The sequence below is a fragment of the Brassica napus genome, chromosome C2 (assembly GCF_020379485.1).
Source record: "Brassica napus cultivar Da-Ae chromosome C2, Da-Ae, whole genome shotgun sequence".
Lineage (NCBI taxonomy): Eukaryota > Viridiplantae > Streptophyta > Magnoliopsida > Brassicales > Brassicaceae > Brassica > Brassica napus.
The window spans coordinates 5,464,018-5,485,749 of NC_063445.1; the positions used below are offsets into that span (position 1 = coordinate 5,464,018).

General features: G+C 35.2%; 2 protein-coding genes and 1 long non-coding RNA gene across 4 annotated transcripts; 2 read left to right on the forward strand and 1 right to left on the reverse strand.

The window, feature by feature from the left end:
• Window positions 1-7,754: 7,754 nt before the first annotated feature.
• On the forward strand, window positions 7,755-11,861 carry LOC111202841. The gene is made up of 3 exons (XM_022695865.2): window positions 7,755-8,991; window positions 9,561-10,231; window positions 10,840-11,861. Exons 1-3 carry the CDS (start codon window positions 7,913-7,915, stop codon window positions 11,859-11,861), a joined length of 2,772 nt encoding a protein of 923 aa, XP_022551586.1. The 5' UTR covers window positions 7,755-7,912.
• A 121-nt stretch (window positions 11,862-11,982) lies between these two features.
• On the reverse strand, window positions 11,983-21,313 carry LOC125581333 (homeobox-leucine zipper protein REVOLUTA-like). Its single transcript, XM_048746579.1, has 17 exons — window positions 20,441-21,313; window positions 20,182-20,344; window positions 20,017-20,090; window positions 19,854-19,944; window positions 19,685-19,780; window positions 19,306-19,419; window positions 18,976-19,215; window positions 14,291-14,365; window positions 14,116-14,222; window positions 13,874-14,048; window positions 13,613-13,801; window positions 13,455-13,535; window positions 13,087-13,221; window positions 12,672-13,012; window positions 12,487-12,595; window positions 12,266-12,415; window positions 11,983-12,200 (listed from the first exon to the last, which is right to left on the reverse strand). Exons 1-17 carry the CDS (start codon window positions 20,677-20,679, stop codon window positions 12,039-12,041), a joined length of 2,541 nt encoding a protein of 846 aa, XP_048602536.1. The 5' UTR covers window positions 20,680-21,313; the 3' UTR covers window positions 11,983-12,038.
• Window positions 14,379-16,108, forward strand: LOC106385118. 2 transcript variants are annotated; one of them, XR_007319001.1, is made up of 3 exons: window positions 14,405-14,686; window positions 14,776-15,393; window positions 15,507-16,108. It is a non-coding gene; the product is annotated as an uncharacterized LOC106385118 (long non-coding RNA). The 2 variants fall into 2 exon arrangements; XR_001277098.3 differs by having other exon boundaries at window positions 14,379-15,393.
• Window positions 21,314-21,732: the final 419 nt, after the last annotated feature.

Here is a 21,732-nt window from a genome sequence, read left to right on the forward strand (position 1 = left end):
TGTAATAAAAATTATCTAAAATTATCTATTAAAATTAATAATTGAGTATAAAATATGATTAATATTTTTTGAATAATATTAGGTTATATGTTTTCTGTGTGTTTTTAGTTTTAAATTTTTAGTATTTAAATTTTTTATTAAAATATGTTTTCGGATAACAACACAAAATATATAGGAATTATCTTTTATTTTAAAATATATCTTTCAGATTTTGGATAAGTTTTATTATTATTAATAATAACTTATCTAACCAAATAATTTTAAATTCGTTTTTATATTTTAGTTAATTTAGAGATTTTATTCATTAAGGGTATACACGATATTAACCACTCTAACTTTTACCGTGAAAGCTCGATTCCAAAAATTTATATGTTTTCTGTGTGTTTTTAGTTTTAAATTTTAGTATTTAAATTTTTTATTAAAATATGTTTTCGGATAACAACACAAAATATATAGGAATTATCTTTTATTTTAAAATATATCTTTCAGATTTTGGATAAGTTTTTTTATTATTAATAATAACTTATCTAACCAAATAATTTTAAATTCGTTTTTATATTTTAGTTAATTTAGAGATTTTATTCATTAAGGGTATACACGATATTAACCACTCTAACTTTTAACGTGAGAGTTCGATTCTAAAAATTTACTTCGCAAATAATAGTATAGATGGCCTTTTTTTTAGCAAGAGTGGCTTTATTATTGGTATCCTAATTATAAAATAATTATAATTTTGTTAATTTGTTTACTTGATGTGTTTGGTTAGCGTGTCAGTTGTGAATCTTGTGATTGTGGAGAAAATGTTCTCCCATAAATATTCTAAAAATTAAATACGTAAAATTCCAAAAGTATTCCCATTATATTGGTGTTTAACTTAGAAATATAGCTGAATTTTCTAGTATTCCATTTGGGTGTTCTTGATAACAAAATTTGACAGACTAATGGATTTTAACAGATAATTGATGGTAAATTTTGTAGTAGCTAATAACTGTAAGAGCTGTGCACAACTTTTTTAATTTCTACTTCCATTTTTTAAAGCAATCATGTTTTTATTTTAAAAATTAAATTTAAAGCCAAAACATTATAAAAAGAAATATGTTTGCTTTAGAATGCAATTTCTCTAGAGATATTATATAGTGCTCCGGAAAATTTCTACCGCAAAATATATTAAAGCTAAAGCTGAAACTCTAGAGCATAAATCTTAGAACAAAAAAATAGAAAGTCACAGCCTCTACTAATCACTCCTCAATAACTGAAAATTATGGGAAAAAACCAAAAAAAAAAACACATCGTGTAAAACTGCCATTTTATATGCTTAATGGCTGGGAAAATATCAGGTGAAATAATAGATAAATTATTTAGCAGACTTTTGAAGAAAATAGATAGTCATGTGTTTATAGAGAAATATTGATGATAAACCTATTATAAATTTTTTTTTAAAAAACTATTATAAATCTATTAACATAAGTTTCTGGTATGCTACAAATCCAAGCCGAAATAGGCCTGTATATTTTACTTGAACATCCATCGGCCTTGTTAGCCCCATTGATAAAATGAATCCATATTAATGGGACAACTATGGATGATTTGTCGCGTAGTTTGATTTGGACATACACATCAAGTCGTTAGTCGACATGAATGTGTGTGTATACACGCATACAACGCTGAAGGAGGGGCATGATGCAAGTTGCAACGCCAACGACTATACAGTTATTTGCACCAGTGTGATATGTCACTACCAGGCCTGATCATTACTATCTATATTGTTTTCAGTGCATATCATAAAAAATGGCTTGGAATTTAAAAACCGAGTCGGGACGAGATAGTCTAAGTGGCAGGACGGACCTGTGGTGGCAACCACCATCCGGATTCGATTCTCTTCCCATGCGGAAACTACCATGCCTCTTCTGGACACCGAAGCGGTACTGGGTTCGATCCAGCCCAGGTAAAGCCCTTCCGGGTGAAGTGGACCGCTGCCTGACCGGACCCAGGGGAATGACCCGCGAATTGGGAAACCCCTCGATTATCAAAAAATAATAAAAAAAGAATTTAAAAACCGAAGACAGTCGACAGGCGACTTGCTCACGTGCTTGAAGCCTTTGTTATTGGATCTCAAGATCTAACTCCAAAATTCTCACGATAAAGTCAAAGTACTTATGTTTATAAAGTCAAATAGTTATTAATAGCATTTGCTGGTTAAATCAATTAAAGAATTGTGTGTCATGATTCAGGCTAAAAGAGAATTCTATGTCAGTTGAATTTTATAACTTTTACATCCACCAAAGTCCGCTCTGTTAGTGGATGGTTGTTAATTTGTTATATAGTGAAATAAAGCGGATCAAGCGAATCAAATAAAACAAAAACGGACTAAGCGGTCTAAATATTTATATTATTATATTTTATTTTATTTAAGGTTATATTTTTATATTTTAACATATTTTTAATAATATATCTTTGATAAATAAATAAAATTGATAGAAAATAGATAAGTTAATGTAACACATACAAATGAGTATTTTTGTTTGAGCAGTTTATTAATATTTATAAGAAAAAGATAAAGATAGTATTCACATATGAAGAACATTTCAAATTTTCTGCATATATCTGTAGATAGTGATTCCTCATTTTTTTCACATTGTAATTTTTTGTGAATTTTATTCTAGTTTTTCTTTCATTATTTCTTTTTGTATACCGATAAAGCATATTAAATCATTGGACGATATATATTATTAGCGTTTCATGGAATGATTTCTGACTACTTAATCATGCACACATTAGCAATATATATAAGGATATTCTCTTCCATACTAATGTTCTTAACCTCCGAATATAATTTAACATCGAGTAGGAACAACACAAAATTGGGCTGGAGAGACTATATACTCATAAATTTAGATTGTGATCATGTTGGAGATAACCCTCATTATAATCTATCCTCTCTTTTTTAAAGGGTGTTGGTCGTAATAGCTTTGATTATATTAATATATGTTCATTAGATGACACGACCATATATGTCCAGTGACAAACATATTAGGCTTAGAAAAATCAACAAATATATGGAAACTAGCCTAATTTGATGTAATCTTACACATGAAAATCCTTGACAAAATGCGAAATAAAATTGGTTTGATCAATGATCATGAGTTTAATATTTAGCTTACAGTTTGATATTTATAGTCATATCTTAGATCAATCAATTATTGGATCGTTAGTCTTATTTGACTGTATTTAGATGGCGACATCCTAAGCAGCACACAAGAGTTTTTAATTTTGAGAAAAGAGTTTAGTCACACGAGTTTATGCTATGATACGTACGTTTCAAATTGACATTTTAGTATTTTTGCATTTATTGTGTTTTGTAATAATCTGTTAAATACAAGTCGCATCACCAAAAAAGAGCATAATGATGTATATCACTTCTCTAATTTGTATATTCTAGTATCTTGTTTGGATCTATTTTCAGGCTCGGCTGCATGAAACCTTAAAACAGGACATTCTTGATCGTTGCATGTTTGCTGAGCCTGAGCTCATAAACAGCCTATGCGAACGTCGTATTTGTTTAATTCAATAAAACACTTTCCTAGTAATTAAAACTAGACCTGATCCGCGCGCCAGCGCGAATATGAATTTTTAGTTTTTAATTATTTATTTTATTAAATGATGTATTTGTAATATTCGTTCATATTATATTCATTAAGTAAATATTTTTTTTTTGCATCTTAAACTATCTATTTTTTTACAAATGTGTGATATCATATAAAAAATATAAAAAAATGAGTATAGAGTTAATTATATAATTTTAAAAACAGAAATTTTTCTTTCGTGTGCGATATCATATAAATAATGATCCGCCCAGTTAACAAAAATCATGATTATTTTATGTGTAATTTTTTTTATTTCGATCATTTCCTTAAAACTATATTAAATTTTACTTATTTTAATTAGAATATTTTTAATATCTTTACCTTTTTATTTAAAATGCAACTCTATATTTTTTTAACAATTATAAAAAAATATTAAAAAAATATTTTTAGAATTTGTTTGAAAAATATGAAAATTACATTTTAAATTAAAATTATCCTAAAATATAATAAGTTTTGATGTAAACGAAAACTCAAATTATGTCAAAAATAATGATATTCAATGATAATAACAATTTTAATTGATTATTTTTAAAAAAATACATTTACAAAAATATTGTTTGAAAGAAAATTCATTTATCTTTCAAATATAAAATTAAAATATTATAATTAAATAATAAAAAATATAAATAAAAACCATAAATTTAGCAAATGACAACTGAGTTATATTATGCTAAATTTTTTTTTCTAACAATTTATCAAATGACAAATGAGTTATGAGCAAATAATACCATATAATTTTTAAAAACATAGCCATTCTTAAATAATTTTTGAATAAATAATTATTTTTAAATTTAATCAACTGAAAATAATATCCGTACAATTGTGTTAGTCAAATTCTAGTTTTATTGATGCATGTTATATATTAGTGCTGCATGTTTTAGGTAGCATTTTAATGATGCACGTTTTTAAAAATCTCCTTTATTAAAATTATGCACGTAAGAATAACTCATAAGTTTTTTTGGTTGATTAAATGACATTATGTCCAAATTTATTTAAGGATATATTTCATTAAGGTAATTGAAAAAGACAAACAATAAAATAGGAAGTTTAAATTCATTTAAGCATATTTCATTAATGTAACTGAAAAGACAAGTAATAATTAGGCAGTTTTATTCGTTTTATGATATTTTATAAATGCAACTGAAAAAACAAGAAAAAAAGAGAGTTTAATTAATGAAATAAGAACAATTTCAAATGAGTACTTCTCTTTTAATAATATAGATTTCAAAAGGAAATCATACAAAACAAACAAAATATTAGATTCACGAAAAAATGAACCAAAATCCAAAAGTTTGGTGAAGTTGTAATAAGTAATTGCACTATACAATTTGTCTTCGTGACTATGTGTCGGTCCACATATATTAGGTATAATGGAACAAGGAAGCTGCTTGGTCTCAAAAACATGGTTGGTTTCTGATAAGTCAAATTAGAACTCCTTAACTGTATATAATTATAAAATTTTCTATAACCGGAGAGACCGGCCATCAACTCCAAACTTGTTTTACTAGCGGCCTAAATGCTAAGTTTGGTGAAGTTAATTACATTATACAATTAGTGTCTTCATCACTATGTGTCGGTCCACATATATTAGGTACAATAGAACGACGAAGCTGCTTGGTCGTCAAAAATGGTTGGTTTCCAATAAGTCAAACTACAACTCCTTAAGAAAAAAAAAATATAATTACAAAATTTTCTATATCCGCAGAGATCGACCATCATGATTCAGCTTTCGTTAGAATTTTACCTTTTTGCTAGCTAGTCTCCAAACTTGATTCACTAGGGGCCTAATATTTACCCTTTCCACACAAACGTATATATAAATAAGTTCAACTAAGTGCTTGTAATATGGCTGTTTTTTTTTTTTTTTTTTGAAACAACTTGTAATATGGCTGTTTTTTTTTTCCTTCAAAGTTTTTTTAGATTAGATAAATAGGTCAGACCCAATAAAAAGTCCGATTACAGCAAAAGACGGCTACAAGCCCAAAAGATTACAGACTAAATGAAAAAGCTAAACGGGCCCTCGGCCCAAACTCAGAAGCTGCACGACCCAGTCGGATAGCGTGTCGAGGAGGCTGGCTGGACACGTGGAGAGATCTGCTCCATTAACGCGTCACGCGTCTACCGAGATCTCATCCGCAGTGACCCAACCCCACCTTGACGACAACCACACCAAACTTGACACAAATCGAACATAGTAACCTTAACCCAAACGAACACCGGGTTCCTAAGCGGCATCGCGAAGCTTTGCTAGCCTCCGCTCTCCGTAACCAAAAGCCGGCGAAGGCGAATCTGAAGGAGACTCCCTTCCCGGAAGCTAGAGCCGGCGACGGTGGATCTGAGCAAGCCTCCATCTTCCGGAAAACACCACATCTAAACATGAAAGCCGCTCCCTCTCCACCGGGGACCTCCAGACGAACGCGTCGTTACTCCAAAACCGAGCTACCGTTAGGGATGGTAGCGGTGCCAGAGCTCGGACAAAGCGGTCGTTGACAGGACGGCAAAATAGGAACGAAGGAGAGCCACTACGACGGACAAGAAAGGACTCCGGCGCCGGCACGGACGCTCACGCGCCGGCCGAACGCCAGTACCAAAGTAGATCTAACTTCTCCCTCTACTAATTGTCCAAACTCTCCTCTGCTTATAATATGGCTGTTTTATCTCTCTCTTTTTGGTTAAAACAGTTTGGTCTTCTTGATCGTTGATATATAAGATCATACTCACATCTTGAAAACGCATTGTCTTTCTTGATTCATATATAACAGCGAATTCACATGAGTAACTAAATGTCCGCGAAATTGTTTATGCTACGTATCAATAGCAGCTTAAGAAAATGAAATCACATGTATTGCATATTGAAATGTATCTGAGATGAATATTTATGTACATGGTATAAGCTAGAAAATCTGATGTGAATGTTGATCAATGTGAGGAACACTACTGGGAACTTCTACTTGCACCAAAAAATAGATTATAACTTTATAACTAATTTGTCACGAACATATCGCGTATATATGTCATATGTGTATATTATTGTACATTAAATGAATCAGAAGAAGTTATCGACGTCAAAAAAAGGTAGCAATCATGTTCACCGTAGTGTATTTTGGATTTAGTTATTGGGATAGTTATATTCTTAATTAAAGTCACACATGCGTCACTGACCACAAAACTCGTAATCTAAGTAACATATAGCTATACTAATCATAACGTTAATTACCATGATATTATTTATCCAGGAGAAAAGATATATACTACTATGCATAAAAAGTCTTGTTTCTTCTTACTATTTAATATATATGTATAATTTTTTGGTCAAACATATATGTATAGGTTGAAAATGGAGCTTTTCTGGTAAAATTATGTTTGGCTAAAGTCCATTAAAAGTAGAATATTAAGATAACAGAGAGACTATAATATAAGCAAAACGTCCCAAATTGCTGCCAAGTTCAACTACGTATCTTGAAAAGTCAAACCGTCGCTTGTCCGGAACATTTTGTATAAAATGTTATAATACTCTAAAACTTTCAATAACTCGTTCTCTACTCAAATCTTTCTTTCTTTCTTTCGATTCTTGTTCTCTTTTCACTTCAGCTTTGTATTATTCAAGGAGAATCTGTAATATAATATAAGATATCTTGTGGATCGATTGTTGAAGAAGAAAAGGTTTGATTCCCACAATACGATCGATCATGTACACAAAGGTAATATACTTTACTATCTCCTTCTCGATTAAGCTGCACAAATCTTTGAAGTATAGTACCAATAAATAGAATGCATTAAATTTTATTTTGTTTTCACACCTAGTACATAGCATATGGAAGTGTTAAATGCTAATGTATCCCTTTTATACGCCAATGAACCCGGCTTTCCCCTCCCAATTATTCCTTTCACAATACTATTTTCTAAAATAAAATATAACAATTGATGAATACGTTGCAAAATCTAACGGTATCGCTAATTGTTTTTAATACATTCAACCAATAAAATAAAACCGTTAATTTTTTATTAACACTTTATTCAAAATCCACGTTTGTCCCATGTGATATCCTCCTTATGTAGTAAACGTTTGTCCCATGTGATCTCCTCCTTATCTAATGCTTCTTCACCCACAAATCTCACTTTATACATATTGTGTTTGTTTCTAGTTCATACTATATCATACATTGCTATAAAAAGCTCACAGAGAAAAGAGAAAACACACCAGCCTCTACGTTCTTATATGTCTCTCTCGTTTTCTTCATAATAATAAGGTTTTGGATTCTGAGAAAATGGGTTTCATCCGGCCACCGGCGGTGAGAAGCGGCGGGGATTATATCGAGAGCCTTTTCGGAGAATACTCCGCCGGTAAACCAAAACCTGGCCGGAAACTCAACTTCGTGACGGCGCTTACGTTTCTTCAGTTCGCATTTGCCGTCTACGCCACCGTGCTTCTTTACTACATGAGTCCTTCCATTGACTTACGGACCAAACCGGACTTCACTTGGGCCACTAAATGGGCCCATAACATGCGTAGCTACATTGTCACCCCTCACGTCGTCAGCCATTTCCAAGACTCTAACATTCCGGCGATGTTATCTCCGGCGGAGGTTTGCGAGTACGAGAAGATAGATTTCTCGCAGAAGAAATCAAACGACGAGAAGATGATCAAGATGAAAAGGGAGCTATACGACGACGTTTTGGAGTTCCAGAAGAAGAACCTCGGTTCCGAGAGTCTGGACGAGCTGATGAAGATGAAGTCCAAATGGGCCTTAAACGGGCCTAACAAACCCAAAGTAACGGTTATACTAAACCACTTCAAAAGAAAAACGCTTTGCGCTCAGCTCGATTCCCTCCTCCACCAAACGCTGCCGTTTCACCATGTCTGGGTCTTGGCCTTCGGGAGCCCCAACGAAGCTTCTCTCCGGCGAATCGCCGGAAGCTACAACGACTCTCGGATCAGCTTCATCAGCTCCAACTACGACTTCAAATACTACGGAAGGTTCCAGATCGCATTGCAAACGGAAGCAGATCTTGTGTACATCCTCGACGACGATATGATTCCCGGGAAGAAGATGCTTCAGATGCTCGCGCACGTCGCGGGGACGGAGAAGTACGAGAACTCTGTTCTCGGAAGCATCGGGAGGATTCTTCCGTTCCGGCAGAAGGATTTCACGTTTCCGAGCTATAGGAAGTTTCGATCGAAGGAGGCGGGGCTTTACTTGCCTGATCCGGCGTATGACATCACTCTAGATCGGATCCTCCAGGTTGATTTTTTATCGAGCTCGTGGTTCTTATCGGCTGAGCTTGTTAAAGCGTTGTTCATCGAGAAACCTTTCACATTCGCTACCGGCGAAGATCTTCACCTGAGGTTAGTTTTGCAGTAATGTCTCACAGGGCATGCCGGTTTGGTAGTTCGGTTAGGGTGGTTTTCAATTAGTTCGGTTCGTCTAAAACTGTGGCGAGTTAAACCGAAAACAAATTCGGTTTGGTATTTGATTAGTTCAGTTTGTGAAAATATTTCCGAATTTAACTCAAGTTTTTGGTTTCCGTTATATTCTATTTAAATTGATTAATAACTTGGTTAATTCGGTTTAAATTTTTTGTTATGTTTAGGTTGAACTCTAGATTAATTTAGTTAATTCGGTTTGAAATTTGTTAAAACTAGTACGGTTTGGTTTAAATTTTTATCTTTAAAAAAAAACTAACCAGAGGAATAACTGAAAATTTTAAATGAAATTGTAGAATTGAATCGAACTCTAAACTAAACCGAAATTTTAATTTCCTGGTCCGGTTCAAATCCGCAGACCTTGACTCTTGTCCATGGGATGATGTTCTTCGCGAGAGCTACATATTCACGTGTGTTGTTCTGTTAAAGTTTTAAACGGAAACTTGTTTCTCAAGTAATGATTAGGGTTTTCTTTTTGTGTGTTCTTGCAGCTATCAGCTTCAGAAGTACAGAAATGCAGCTTCTTTTGTTCTTCCTGTGGATCCAAATGACAAGGAGACATGGGGAGATAGTGAACACAGGCTCGCTTATGTCTCTGAGACCACAGTGATATTCAAAAACATCGTCGAAGTGAGAGACAACCAATGGTGGAAAGCGCTTTCAACTGGTTACATAACACAATGGGCTGCAATGTATCCTCAAAAGATCGACGCACTGTTCTACGCGCATTCGATCGATGAAGTCAAAGCACTTGGTCCATTGCTTGAAAAGTTCAGAACTACTGTTGGTAAAAAGGCTTATATCGTGGTGTCCGGTGGGAAATTCTGTCCATGCGAGGATGCTGCCTCGGCTTTGAACTGGCCTAAGGTGGTTTGCAATGAGAGGAGGTTCAAGATTTTTGATTTGGAAGTTGGAGCTATATTGGGTGTGTCGAACTCAGAGGTACCAGTGTTGCAAGCTGTGTATTCAAGCATGAAAGGGCTTATCAAGATCCATAACCCTAGCGTGGTGATCACGGTAGCTGATGCTGATCCTAATGTCAAGAAAGCTTTGAAAATGGCTACTGAGACAAACGTTAATGGTACTGCATTGGTTCTTCTCCCGAGAGCTTCTATCTCCAAGGTTCTATGGATGGCCGATTTGAGATCAACAGCATTGCCAAGTAAGAATCTTTACCCTCTTAGTTTAGCTTTTGGTGTTGGGCATTAGTGGGAGTGGACATGGTCTGTCCAGTAATCTAAAAAATAGAATATTGACTTAAATCAAATTTGAGGAAAATAAAAGTTTTATAGGGTATTAATTTTCGCAAAACTTTGTTTTTCCATCAAAATCATAATTTTTTTTTGCCAAAACCACACATAAAAGCTTTTAGCCAAAACCATAAAACAAGTTTCTTCCTTAAACCACACATAAAAGATTTTTCACTGAAACCACAAAATAAAATTTTGCCAAAATCACAAAATTGAGATTACCACCAAAATCAGAAAATAGAGTGTTCTAACAGAACGATTTTTTCCCAAAAATGCAAAACAAATCAAAATTTTCACCAAAACTGTAAAAAAAAAAAAAAAAAATCTGGTCAAAACCACAAAACGAGTTTTCCAATCAAAATCTATTAGTTGCAGCATATTTGTATTGTATCACATTTGCTTCTGTATTTTAGACGATCCATTGTAGCAGATTTTCTTTATAATTTTAATCTGTCTTTAATGGATCTGTGGAGATCCCATATCTTGTAATTTGGCTAACCTGAGATTGACATGGTTGCAGACTGGAATAAGATGAGAGTCTCAGTGAACATCATCACACAAAACCGAGCTCAGTCACTATTAAGACTGCTTAAGTCTTTAAGCAATGCATACTACCTAGGCGACGAGATACCTCTCAGCTTCAACATGGATAGCAAAGTGGATGAAGAGACAATAAAAGTAGTGACCACATTCGATTGGCCTCATGGTCCCAAAACCTTAAGAAGAAGAATCATCCAAGGAGGCTTAATCCGCGCCGTGAGCGAGAGTTGGTATCCAGCTTCTGATGATGACTTTGGTCTCTTACTTGAAGACGACATCGAAGTCTCTCCTTACTACTACCTCTGGATCAAATACTCTCTCCTCGCTTACCACTACGACCCTCAAGTATCTTTCCCTGAGCTCTCCTCCATCTCTCTTTACACACCAAAGATCGTCGAGGTAGTTAAAGAGAGACCCAAATGGAACCCAACAGAGTTCTTTAAACAGATCCATCCACACACACCTTACCTTCACCAGTTACCTTGCAGCTGGGGGGCTGTGTTCTTCCCAAAGCAGTGGAGAGAGTTCTACGTCTACATGAACATGAGATTCACCGAAAACGCTAAAGAAAACCCGGTTCAGATACCTAAATCAAGAACCAACGGTTGGCAAGCTTCTTGGAAGAAGTTCTTGATCGACATGATGTACCTTAGAGGTTACGTTAGTCTCTACCCAAACTTCCCTAACCAGCAAAGCTTCTCGACCAACCACATGGAACCAGGAGCTCACATTGCAGCTAAAGACAACGTGGTGAAACACGACAAAACTGATTTCGAAGTTCCTTTGCTTATGGATGATTTTAGAAACTTCTTACCGAATCTGAAACTCCCTCCGGCTTCGAAGCTTCCATCGCTTAACCTCTTTAACGTCCCGATTTCTCTTAAAGGTCTTAAAGCTGCAGGAGCTAAGCTTGGTCAAGATGTTCTTCGTTGCAACAATGTCTCTGAGATTGTTGCTGTTAATCATCAAACAGGTTTACCAGTTAGGTGCATGAAGTTCTGAAGATAGTTCCGTTTTAACGGATGATTCTTTGTTTTTTTACTATATGGTTTAAGGTTTAAAAATATGTATAACACAATGAAATTTCGATCAAAACATACACACAAACAACCAAAAAAAAGAGTTGTCTAAATGTAAATTTGATTAACCTTTTCAATACACTCACAAGAGATGAGATTATTACACAAACGACCAGTTTACAAAGGAGAAAGCAAGACAATGCAAACTATTATTGTTGTCGTTTTGGGATGCAGCAAACACTTTCCAAGCAACAGCTTGTTCGTAAGTGACATGTCTCCCCATCGTAGACAAACAGATTCCTGAAGGCAAGCATGCAAATCCCTGTAGAGACAAAGACAAATTAGTCTCAGACAATATCTTCTGACCAGATAGTTTTATTTTCTTACCTGTTGCATGAGCTTGGCGAAGTCAGAGCAGAGAGCCTTTCGACCAGATTCATCAAAGATCTTCTCGAGTGTAATGTCTTGTAAGGCTACAAGCGTTGTCTCTAGCATGTCTAAACCAGCTTGGTTCGCGAACATAAACACTGGTTGAGACTGCAAACATAACCAAGACTATATTAAACCGATCCGGTTAAATGATTTAACACTCCTATGGACACTCTCACCTTTAACGTGCAACACAAGATAGCATCTTGGTGATCCCATATAAGTTTCAACACCGAGTCATTGCTTCCAAGTGAGTCAATCGTCACTAACTCCGAACCTAAGTGGTGACTAGAACAACAAACATTAGACGTAAGACATGGTCATTAGTTAGCTCGAGGTTTGTAAGAAAGAAAACAAAACCCACGTGTAGCTTTGGGAGATCCACTGGGAAAGAGTTACAGCTTCAGGAGACCCCGGTGACAACTTGGAGCCCAGACCCGGGCTTATCCCAGACGGTGAGATGGCCATTGCAACACGTTGAACCGATGAGATCACACTCCTCACGTACTGACAAGCCATACCAGCAACATTTTCTTGCAAGTTGGGTTCAAAAGGGAACTGAAACGCGATAGTGAGGATACATCTCGAGCTTGAGCAGCTAGATGAAGAGTCTCCAGAAGCAGTCTCTGGTGATGGACCAACTTCAAGGCTAGAAGTTAAGTCTAATGTCCGGTGGTTAGACGTTATAAGGTCCTGCCCATCTCCCTATATAAGTAAGAAAATAATGTTAAGACTTGAGACACAAGCTATGTGATCAGTGATGAAGCAAAGACAAGTACGGTTTTGGCATCAATTGGTATGACTCGGAATCCAGAAGGAACCAGTGGAGCATCATCCGGGAACATCTCATTAATAGGAGCAAAGATTAGTTCTGAACAAGCTCCAACAGCATTCTCATCAATGCCAGAACATATCTGCCATACATAATTAAGGTCATGTTAACCAGTGTTCTAAAAAATCGGTCTAGACGGCGCCCAAGAGGGAGACAGCCAATCGGAACCTAAATAAAACATTTTTTCTTGAAAGAATTTTTTAAAAATCGGTAACAAGCATTCAAAAAATCAGGCGCTCGCCTACTCAATAATCCCTTTGAACATTGACTTTTAACTATGAAACTGGGAGAAACTTCAAGAACCAAAAGACATACCTGAAGAAGATGAACATCCCGGGACATAAACGCATCTTCTTGTGCAAGAGAGTGACCTTCTAATCTAACAACTTCAAGCGTCTGTGCACAACACCACCAAATACATTAACTAGAGAACACAAATATAATGTTTTTTCTTACAACTTTGAAAGCCTTACTTCTTCGTGTTCTATAGTATGCCCTAGAGGCATAATGATTTGGCTCCCTGTGAACCTTGTAGGCCTCACTCCATGATAAGCAAAGGCACCCGCTTTAAGCGTTGCAGCAGAGTATGCATCAACATGAAAATCAGCCCACTCTGAACGATGCTCTCTTAGAAACTGGATCAAAACCGCAGGAGGAACATTCTACAAGAGAAGCACACATTACAAACCAATGAAAGGAGACACAAAGTATCAAAACTACATAAACTAACTTACTTGGAGAAGCATTGAAGCCTTGGCACAAAGAACACCTCCAAGAAACGAAAGAGAGCTAGAAATATTACTCAAATGCTTTGTAGAGTTAATAGCAACGATGATGTCTTCGGATCCATCACAATGCATTGTAGACCACCCGTCGTCACCAAACCCATTAACCGCATCATTAAAACCCCTTCAAGAAAATCAAGAAGTAAAATCAAGAATAGCAAATAGAGAACAAAGAGGAATTAGATTATTACCTGCTTAATCTCTGGCTAAAGGTTCTAAGAACAGCAGGCTGCCTTCCTAATCCATACACTAGTTCACCATTAGACTCCTGCGCTAATTGTCTAATATACCTCAATCCCTAAAACATGAAACCATTAGATATGCATCATATCTCAAGATTGCTTTATAATATATGTATACACTCACGGAGATGGTCATCTTTTGTGCAACGACTTTGGATGACTCATATAGGGGTCTAAGCACATCAGGAACACTCCAAGCCTTCAATGCAAGAAAACAAGATTTATAATTTTTTATTTTTTTACAAATTTAAGGAAATTAAAAGGGATATATGAGGAGTAGGGAGTCTGTCCACGTCCTCAATTAAATCAACCAATGAGGTTGCTTAGTTTTTCCACGTCAAACCGACGAAGAAACATGTTGAACAAAAGCCCTGGTCCGATAAAGTCGGAGAATGTCGTGAATCTTTGACGTCTCTCTTCTCTTCGCTCTTTGGAAACCCTAAATGAATCTCTTCGACAACTCCTTCCTTCGCCGTTTCCCCTTCCTCAACAGATCGATCAATCGACACCGTATTCATTAGTGAGCAATGAATCCTCTGAGTTTCTCATTAATGGATTACTTTCGCTTTATCATCTCTACCTCTCTTTATAAGTCTCTTCTTTACACAGAATTGTTACAGAAAAAAAAAAAACACTCAAATGATGAATTCCAGCAGAAAATTCCAAAACGATCTTACCGCGAATAAACCAGACGGAAAAGACGTTGTCTCCTCAGAAGTCTCCGGCGATCCTAAGTCGAAGAAACCAAACGGCAAATCCGTTGACTCCTCCGCCGAGCCGCTATGTTCAATGATAAAAAAAGGAAGAGGTCGTCTCAACTGGAGATCTTCCCACACTCATCTCAGACTCCAACGAGCAGGTAACTCATGATTTCACTATACTTTATTACTCAGATCAAAATAGAAACAACTAATGGTAGTCACCTCCGCTACTGACTGCTGAAAAAAGATCAAAGCTTTATTATTTTTTTTTTCTCTTTTCTTCTTTGTATGACTGCGAAAGATTTTTCATTCTGTGTATTAACTGATAGTTCAACCGACTGCTTTATAACTACGATGTTATCTTATATTTTCTTCTCTTCGTTTTTGTTCTCTGTTTCTTTTTGTGTGAATCTAATTGATAAAAATGTTCCTCTTGGACATGTAAATTGGTTTCTGACTGGTGCTTGAAGCCTTGAAGATATACCTCTCTCTATGAAAAATTACTCTTATAAAAGGATGAGAGCAGGTAACTAAATTTTTTAGCTTTTGAATAGTTTTAGTTGTTGAATCTTTTACTGGTTTCTGCTTTGTAGCTCTCGAGCTGTTTTAATGGTCGTTACGTGTTTTTGGATCTTTCAGTTTTCTACTTTCAGAAAATAATCATACCGTCGGAAGCTCGATGGAGAGCTGGAAGATGCAGAGCAAAAGGTCCCGGAAATTAGGAAGACAGATAACAACGTGTGTGAGTTGTCTATGATACAAGAACCGGCAACTAATGGGGTAAAGAGAATGATGGAAACCATGGAGATTCTAATGACGCTGGAAAGAAGCTATGAGTTGATAACATCAATGCCGACAGTGGTTTTCCTGAGGCAGAGTATCCTGGTGACGATATTCCTGGAGCTGTTACAACAAAGCTCTCTCAAGGTGTGACCAGGGAAGCCCCAGAAACAAGCATTGGGGATGGTAGAAGGAACTACAACCGCCACAGCTGTCTTACCTCCTTAACCTGTTCCAAGTGGATTCACTGCTGAGAGGTCACCGCTGCAGGAAGACACGTTGCTGCTGTTTTTTTCTCCTTTTTCTTTCCTTTCTCACTGTGAAATATTGATTTAAATGTTTACAAATTGAACTCCCTCCAGAATAAAATTAGACTCATGTACGTGATCGATGTACAGTCCCAGACTGTTGAAGCATTATTCAGCCAAGAAACAAGAATCGCGTGTTAGTTTTATCAGCATCCGGCTAATGGATCCCCAATCCTGTACTCTCGCGCTGCAAGCTTATTTAGAAGTGAGATCACTACTTTGATGTCACCAAATGAAGAAGAAAATATAACATACAAAAATCTTTCTCTTGCTAGCTATGTTACAATTTTAATTTTGATACTAAAATCAAGAAAACTAATATGGAGTAGAGAGCATCAATGGTTGCTCAGTTTGCTGCAGAAACCATCTTAAGAAGGGTCCATGTCGGCACATAAATATGATGACACGCCATCAATTGAACTTATCTTTGCTCCATTAGAAGCTGAGCTTATTAAGCTTGCACGATCAGAGGTATTTAATTCGTCTGCATAAGTTTAATTGTTTGCATAGGACATATAAAATTTATCACGACACTGATACTGCTTTGTTTTTGCGTATATTGGGAAACTTCAAAAAACAATCGGTCTTCGGATCATCTCACTAACTCAAGAATAAAATTGTGAAAGAAAAAATGAAAAGTGAGAACTTGATTGAAGTAAAATATCGTCCAAAGTTGTATGCCGAGTTTCTTTATATTTCTGGTTCGATTGTAATATATTGTAGAAATTAGGTATATTATTTCTTCAAAAAAATATTATTATATAAAATTAACCATGTGAATATGATACAATAAAAAAAATATATTTCAGTATATACTTCTTAATTTTTATTTTCTTCATATTTCTTCATATTGATATTTTTCTTTATTTTATGATGATTAATTATTTTCTGAGAAAGACAAAATAACAAAAATTATATTTTAAATAGATATATAAATGATAAAATCAAAAGTAAAGTATAAAGAAAAAAAATCATTTATAAAAAATTAAAATATCATTTTTTTAAATAATAATGTTTATATACAGTTAGTGTTCCTTTTTCGTAACTGGAGATGATGCCACATGACCTAAAATCTCGAAAACCACATTAAAGTAAAGTTTTTCTTCAAATTTATTGGATATGCAATACCGTGTGATTTAGACGACAAAACAGGCCATCATTTTGATTGGTTTCCCTCTCATTTTGAAGAAGTAATTCAGATGGCGAAACATGCAACCACATGCAATCCTTATAATCTTCTCAGACTATGGTTAATTAATTTATTCACTTTTCTTACAATAATTTCTGGACCAGTAATGTAGAAAGTGAAATAAATTATATCTTCATATTACTGCACAAGTGACCTATCATTGTTTACATGTGCTGTGCATATATGATCTGAATAGTAGAAAGTGAAATAAATTATATCTTCATTTTACCGCACAAGTGACCTATCTTCCTCTGAGTTTCTTTATACGCCGCTTACCGTGTTCAACTACGGCTTTTGTTCTGTCACAAGGAGTCCTATGTCGTTAAGGTTTTTGATTCTTGAATATTCTCTTCACCAAGTTTATATAGTGAGCTGATTCATTCTTCATTTTCTCTGTAACATCAGATGCAGTTTATGATTATTTTTTTAAGGCAGAGCATCCGTCTACTTTCTACCTCACGTATTATAATTTGAAAATTTTCTCTGGCGAGATGGATCGTTACGAGCTAATGGTGAAGTTCCAAAGTGATCTGAAGATTATAAGTGATTGCCTTGATGCTTGGTCCTCATTTTGTTATTTTCTCCAGCAGGAAATATATGTTGAGAAACTTCATCAAAGGGACTATTCTAATCTCAAACTTGAAGTAAATTAATTTATTTCCATTTTTACACTTAGGAATATAATTTGCTACTTGAATATAATTTGCTACTTGATATCATCGGTGTTAGCTATTTTAGATGAGAATCTCAACCTCTCATTAAACCCCTTTTATGCATAAGTCATCAACTATATATCGAATAAGGCTTACAAGAAGAGCATGCAACACTTTTCCTTTTTGGTTTCTCATTTAAAACTCTTAACTTCACTTTAATACTTTTTTGGTTTCTCATCTAATACCATCATTTTATTGGCATGCTCCCTTGCAGGCGTAAGTGTATGGTTCACATGTTTCTTTTGATGAGACTGAAAGGTTTGTGAAAATTACTAAAAAAATTACTTCTTACCAGGCAAATGGACAAGATGTGATCATGACACCGTAAATGTGGGTTCTGTTCTTAAGCTATAGAGGTGAAGTGAGTAGCGTGTGTATTGTATTAACATGCTAGACTTGATCAATTGAGTAGCTTCAAATTGCTTTTTCTTGCAGAGTGCATACTCTGTATGGAGCTCGAGATTAAAGAAATCATGGAATCCAGTCCGAGAAAGGATATATAGTGCTCTCTAAAGATGATAAAGAAGTTGGGACTAACTAAGAGGGAGGGCGGTAAGAAGATTTTGTCTTAAGATTAGTCTAAAGTGATTCCCTGATCAGATCATTGTCACGTGAATGATTATAGGTTCATACAAGTGTATGCAGTCTTAAATATCAAGTTTTGGTAATGGTTTGTCTAAAAAAATTGTTCTTTAGTTTGGTTTGGCTTGGACAATGATACTACTTTTACATTTGGATCAATTTTTTATACAATTTTATTTCTATTATAAAACTTTTCAATCTCATAAGAACCCAAAGATTCTAAAATCAAAACAAGGTTTAAATCAGTTGTAAATCTTACAAATATGTATTTAAATCATAACCAGTTTTGTTAGGTTTTACTCATCTTATTTCTCATTCTATATATGATTTTAATTTGGTTAGATACAAGATAGTGGATAAATACAAATAAATTTTAGAATTTCTACCAATTTAATAGTTTAAAGTTGATTGTAATATATATATATATATATATATTCATGGTCTATGTTCATAAATGTAATTTCTTTTTAAGTTGACAAAAAATTATACAAATACCCCGGGCGTAGCCCGGGAAAACCCCTAGTGTGAATAATTACCTCAAGATTAAGGTGATCAACAATGTGAATAATAGAACCTCCACCATCACAAGGTCTTATTAAATACCCACTAGAAAGCATTTCTGCTCTCACGAACTGAGAAGCTGAAGCAGCATTAGGACCAGCTCCAGAACCAGAAAGTGACCTCTCACATACCACGTAACTGCCATTGTCCAGGCTCGTTGTGTATCTCAGGGTCCAGAAATCGCGGGCAGGAGCTAGAGTCGTTGGTGCATAAGTCTGACCAAAAGTCATTTCTCAAATTTATTATATGCATCTTCAATTTGTTAAGAGATAGAAAACTAAACCATTAAGAGAATAAAGATTCACCTGCATATACACAAGCTCAATGGTGCCGCCATTACGTGCTGGGAACATGGTGAAAACTTCGAGACTCCTACAGTCACGGTACCAAGATGGCCTATCTTTAAGGATCTCTGCAATCTGCAAGAGCAAAATCCAGTTGAAAATGCAACATAGGTATTCTAAAAATCGGTTTAGGCGCGGCCTGGGAATCCGTCTAGACAGAAAATTGGATCTAAGCAAACAATTTTTCTCTAACTATTTAAAAAAAAAAATCAGTGTGGGCATTCAAAAAATTGTTATATATGCCCCCACTAATCAACACCTATAAAGCATCTAATTACCGCCTAACGATTTCTTGAAGATATAGTCTATATAGCATTGAAGAGAGTGGCTCTTTCTTTACCTTGACAGGCTCTAAACTAACAAGACCACAGGCTCGAGCTGCCACTCCACTGCATCTTTGCGAAATAGCAAAGATTCCAACCGAATCCGGACCAGGCTAACACACACAACAAAAATCAGATTTCAATGTTATAACCAACACATAAGTAATGAGAGGAGAGGAGTATAACCTTCATCCCAGGCATCTGAACCCAATCAACAGCAGTTCCTGTAGCCTTTGATAGGAACTCTGCCAATGCCTCCTCTGCTATCGAGATCAATCTACAAACAAAAACCAAGTGATTAAGCCCCAAGAAAAGTCACTACAAATTAAAAAAAAAAAACAAATTTTACCCAGCAGGACTATTAGCGTCTCTAATAGAATGCTTAGGAGTTGTGACCACAGAGTCACAACTTACATCGTTCACCTGAAAAATCACAAACACAAGTCAAATAACTTAACACTTCACGGTCCATTCTTTTAAGAAGACATTTTCAAACAAAAAGAAGTTAACATACAACAGTAGTTAGCTGCTGTTTCATATATCCATTCTCACAGACAAGCTGAGAAACTTGCTTCTGGAGTCTATCGTTCTCCTCCATCAACAGTTTATTCATAGCCGAAAGCTTCCTGTTCACGCTCTGGAGCCTCGACGCCTCTTTCCTCTGCTTATCTCGACACCTAAAACAGTTAAACCAAAAATATCCCAAGATTAGATATATAACACGGATTCTAAGTTTTGTGAGAAAGAATCTTCGAAAGTGTGTGTGTGTGTACCTCCGGTTTTGAAACCAGACCTTGATCTGCTTAGGCTCGATGTTGGCCAAAATGGGACATTCACGGATCAGTTGTTGACGCCGGAGCGAGCTTGGCTTAGGACACTCGGAGTAGACGCGCTCGAGGGCTTCAACTTGCTCGGACGTGTACCTAACGTACTTACCGTTACTGTCTAAATGTCTGTTCATGTTGTCAGAGGTGCTTCTCTCTCGGTGGTTAGGTACCTCCATCATCTCCATTTTATTATGACCCACAAAACTCCAAAGTCTTAAAACTTGCTTCTTCTTCTTTCTTCTTTACTCTTTTAAGTTTATATTATTTCTTTTTCTTAGGAAAGTCCGTCTGTTTCTTAAGAGAAACGTAAATTGTAATCCTTTTGTTTTTTTTTGTATTTTTTCAGACAAAGAAGAATCTATGGTCGTGGCTTGTAGCGTAAGATAAACGACATGTGGAGACTTGAGAATTTGAAAGAAAAAAGAAGTATTAAAGAAGCAGATATAAGGAAAGATTCAGAAAGATCTGAAGATTCTTTGAGGGAAACAGAATAACACCAACCAGTTACAGAGTTTGAAGTTTCTGTGGGAAAAGAGGAAACTTTTCACGAGAAAGTAGTGACGTGAATTCTCTCAGAGAAGGGAGAGAGACTGAATGTTTGGAGCATTATCAGAATTCTTCAGGAGACACAAACGTTGTGGGGAGTGATGTATAGAAGAAACCCAGAGTGGTACCAATTGAAGAATGCTCAAAAGTTTTATTCGAGATTCTGAAGAGAATTTAATGGAAAGAAAAGAGAGTGGTTATGTGAGAAAAGTAAAGACTAAACGAAAGAGAGAAAGTGATGCGTGTCCGCTCGCTGAAATTAGAACAGAGGAAAGAATTAAAAAGAGAGAGAGAGAGGTTGTGAAACGGGGGATTTACACGCAAACCACCGACAAACACGCAAAAAAAAAAAAAAAAAATATAGGACTTTCTTTATTAATTTTTTACTAGATTTTGATCTGCGCTTTCAAAGCGCGAGATTATCTTATTTTGAAATATATTTTATTTATAACATGTATATTTTTTAATTAGTGTTTTTATGTTATATTTGTAGTAGTGGTTTTATATAATTAGGATGATAAGTATCTATATATAAATATAAAAATATATAATCTTGATGCTAATATAATAGTATAGATGTATATGTGTATATATATATATGTATATGTATTTATAGTTGAGAGGTATTGAAAGAGTTCAAATATTAAGTGGGTTTTTTAAATACTATCAGACAAATTTTACTATCAAAACTA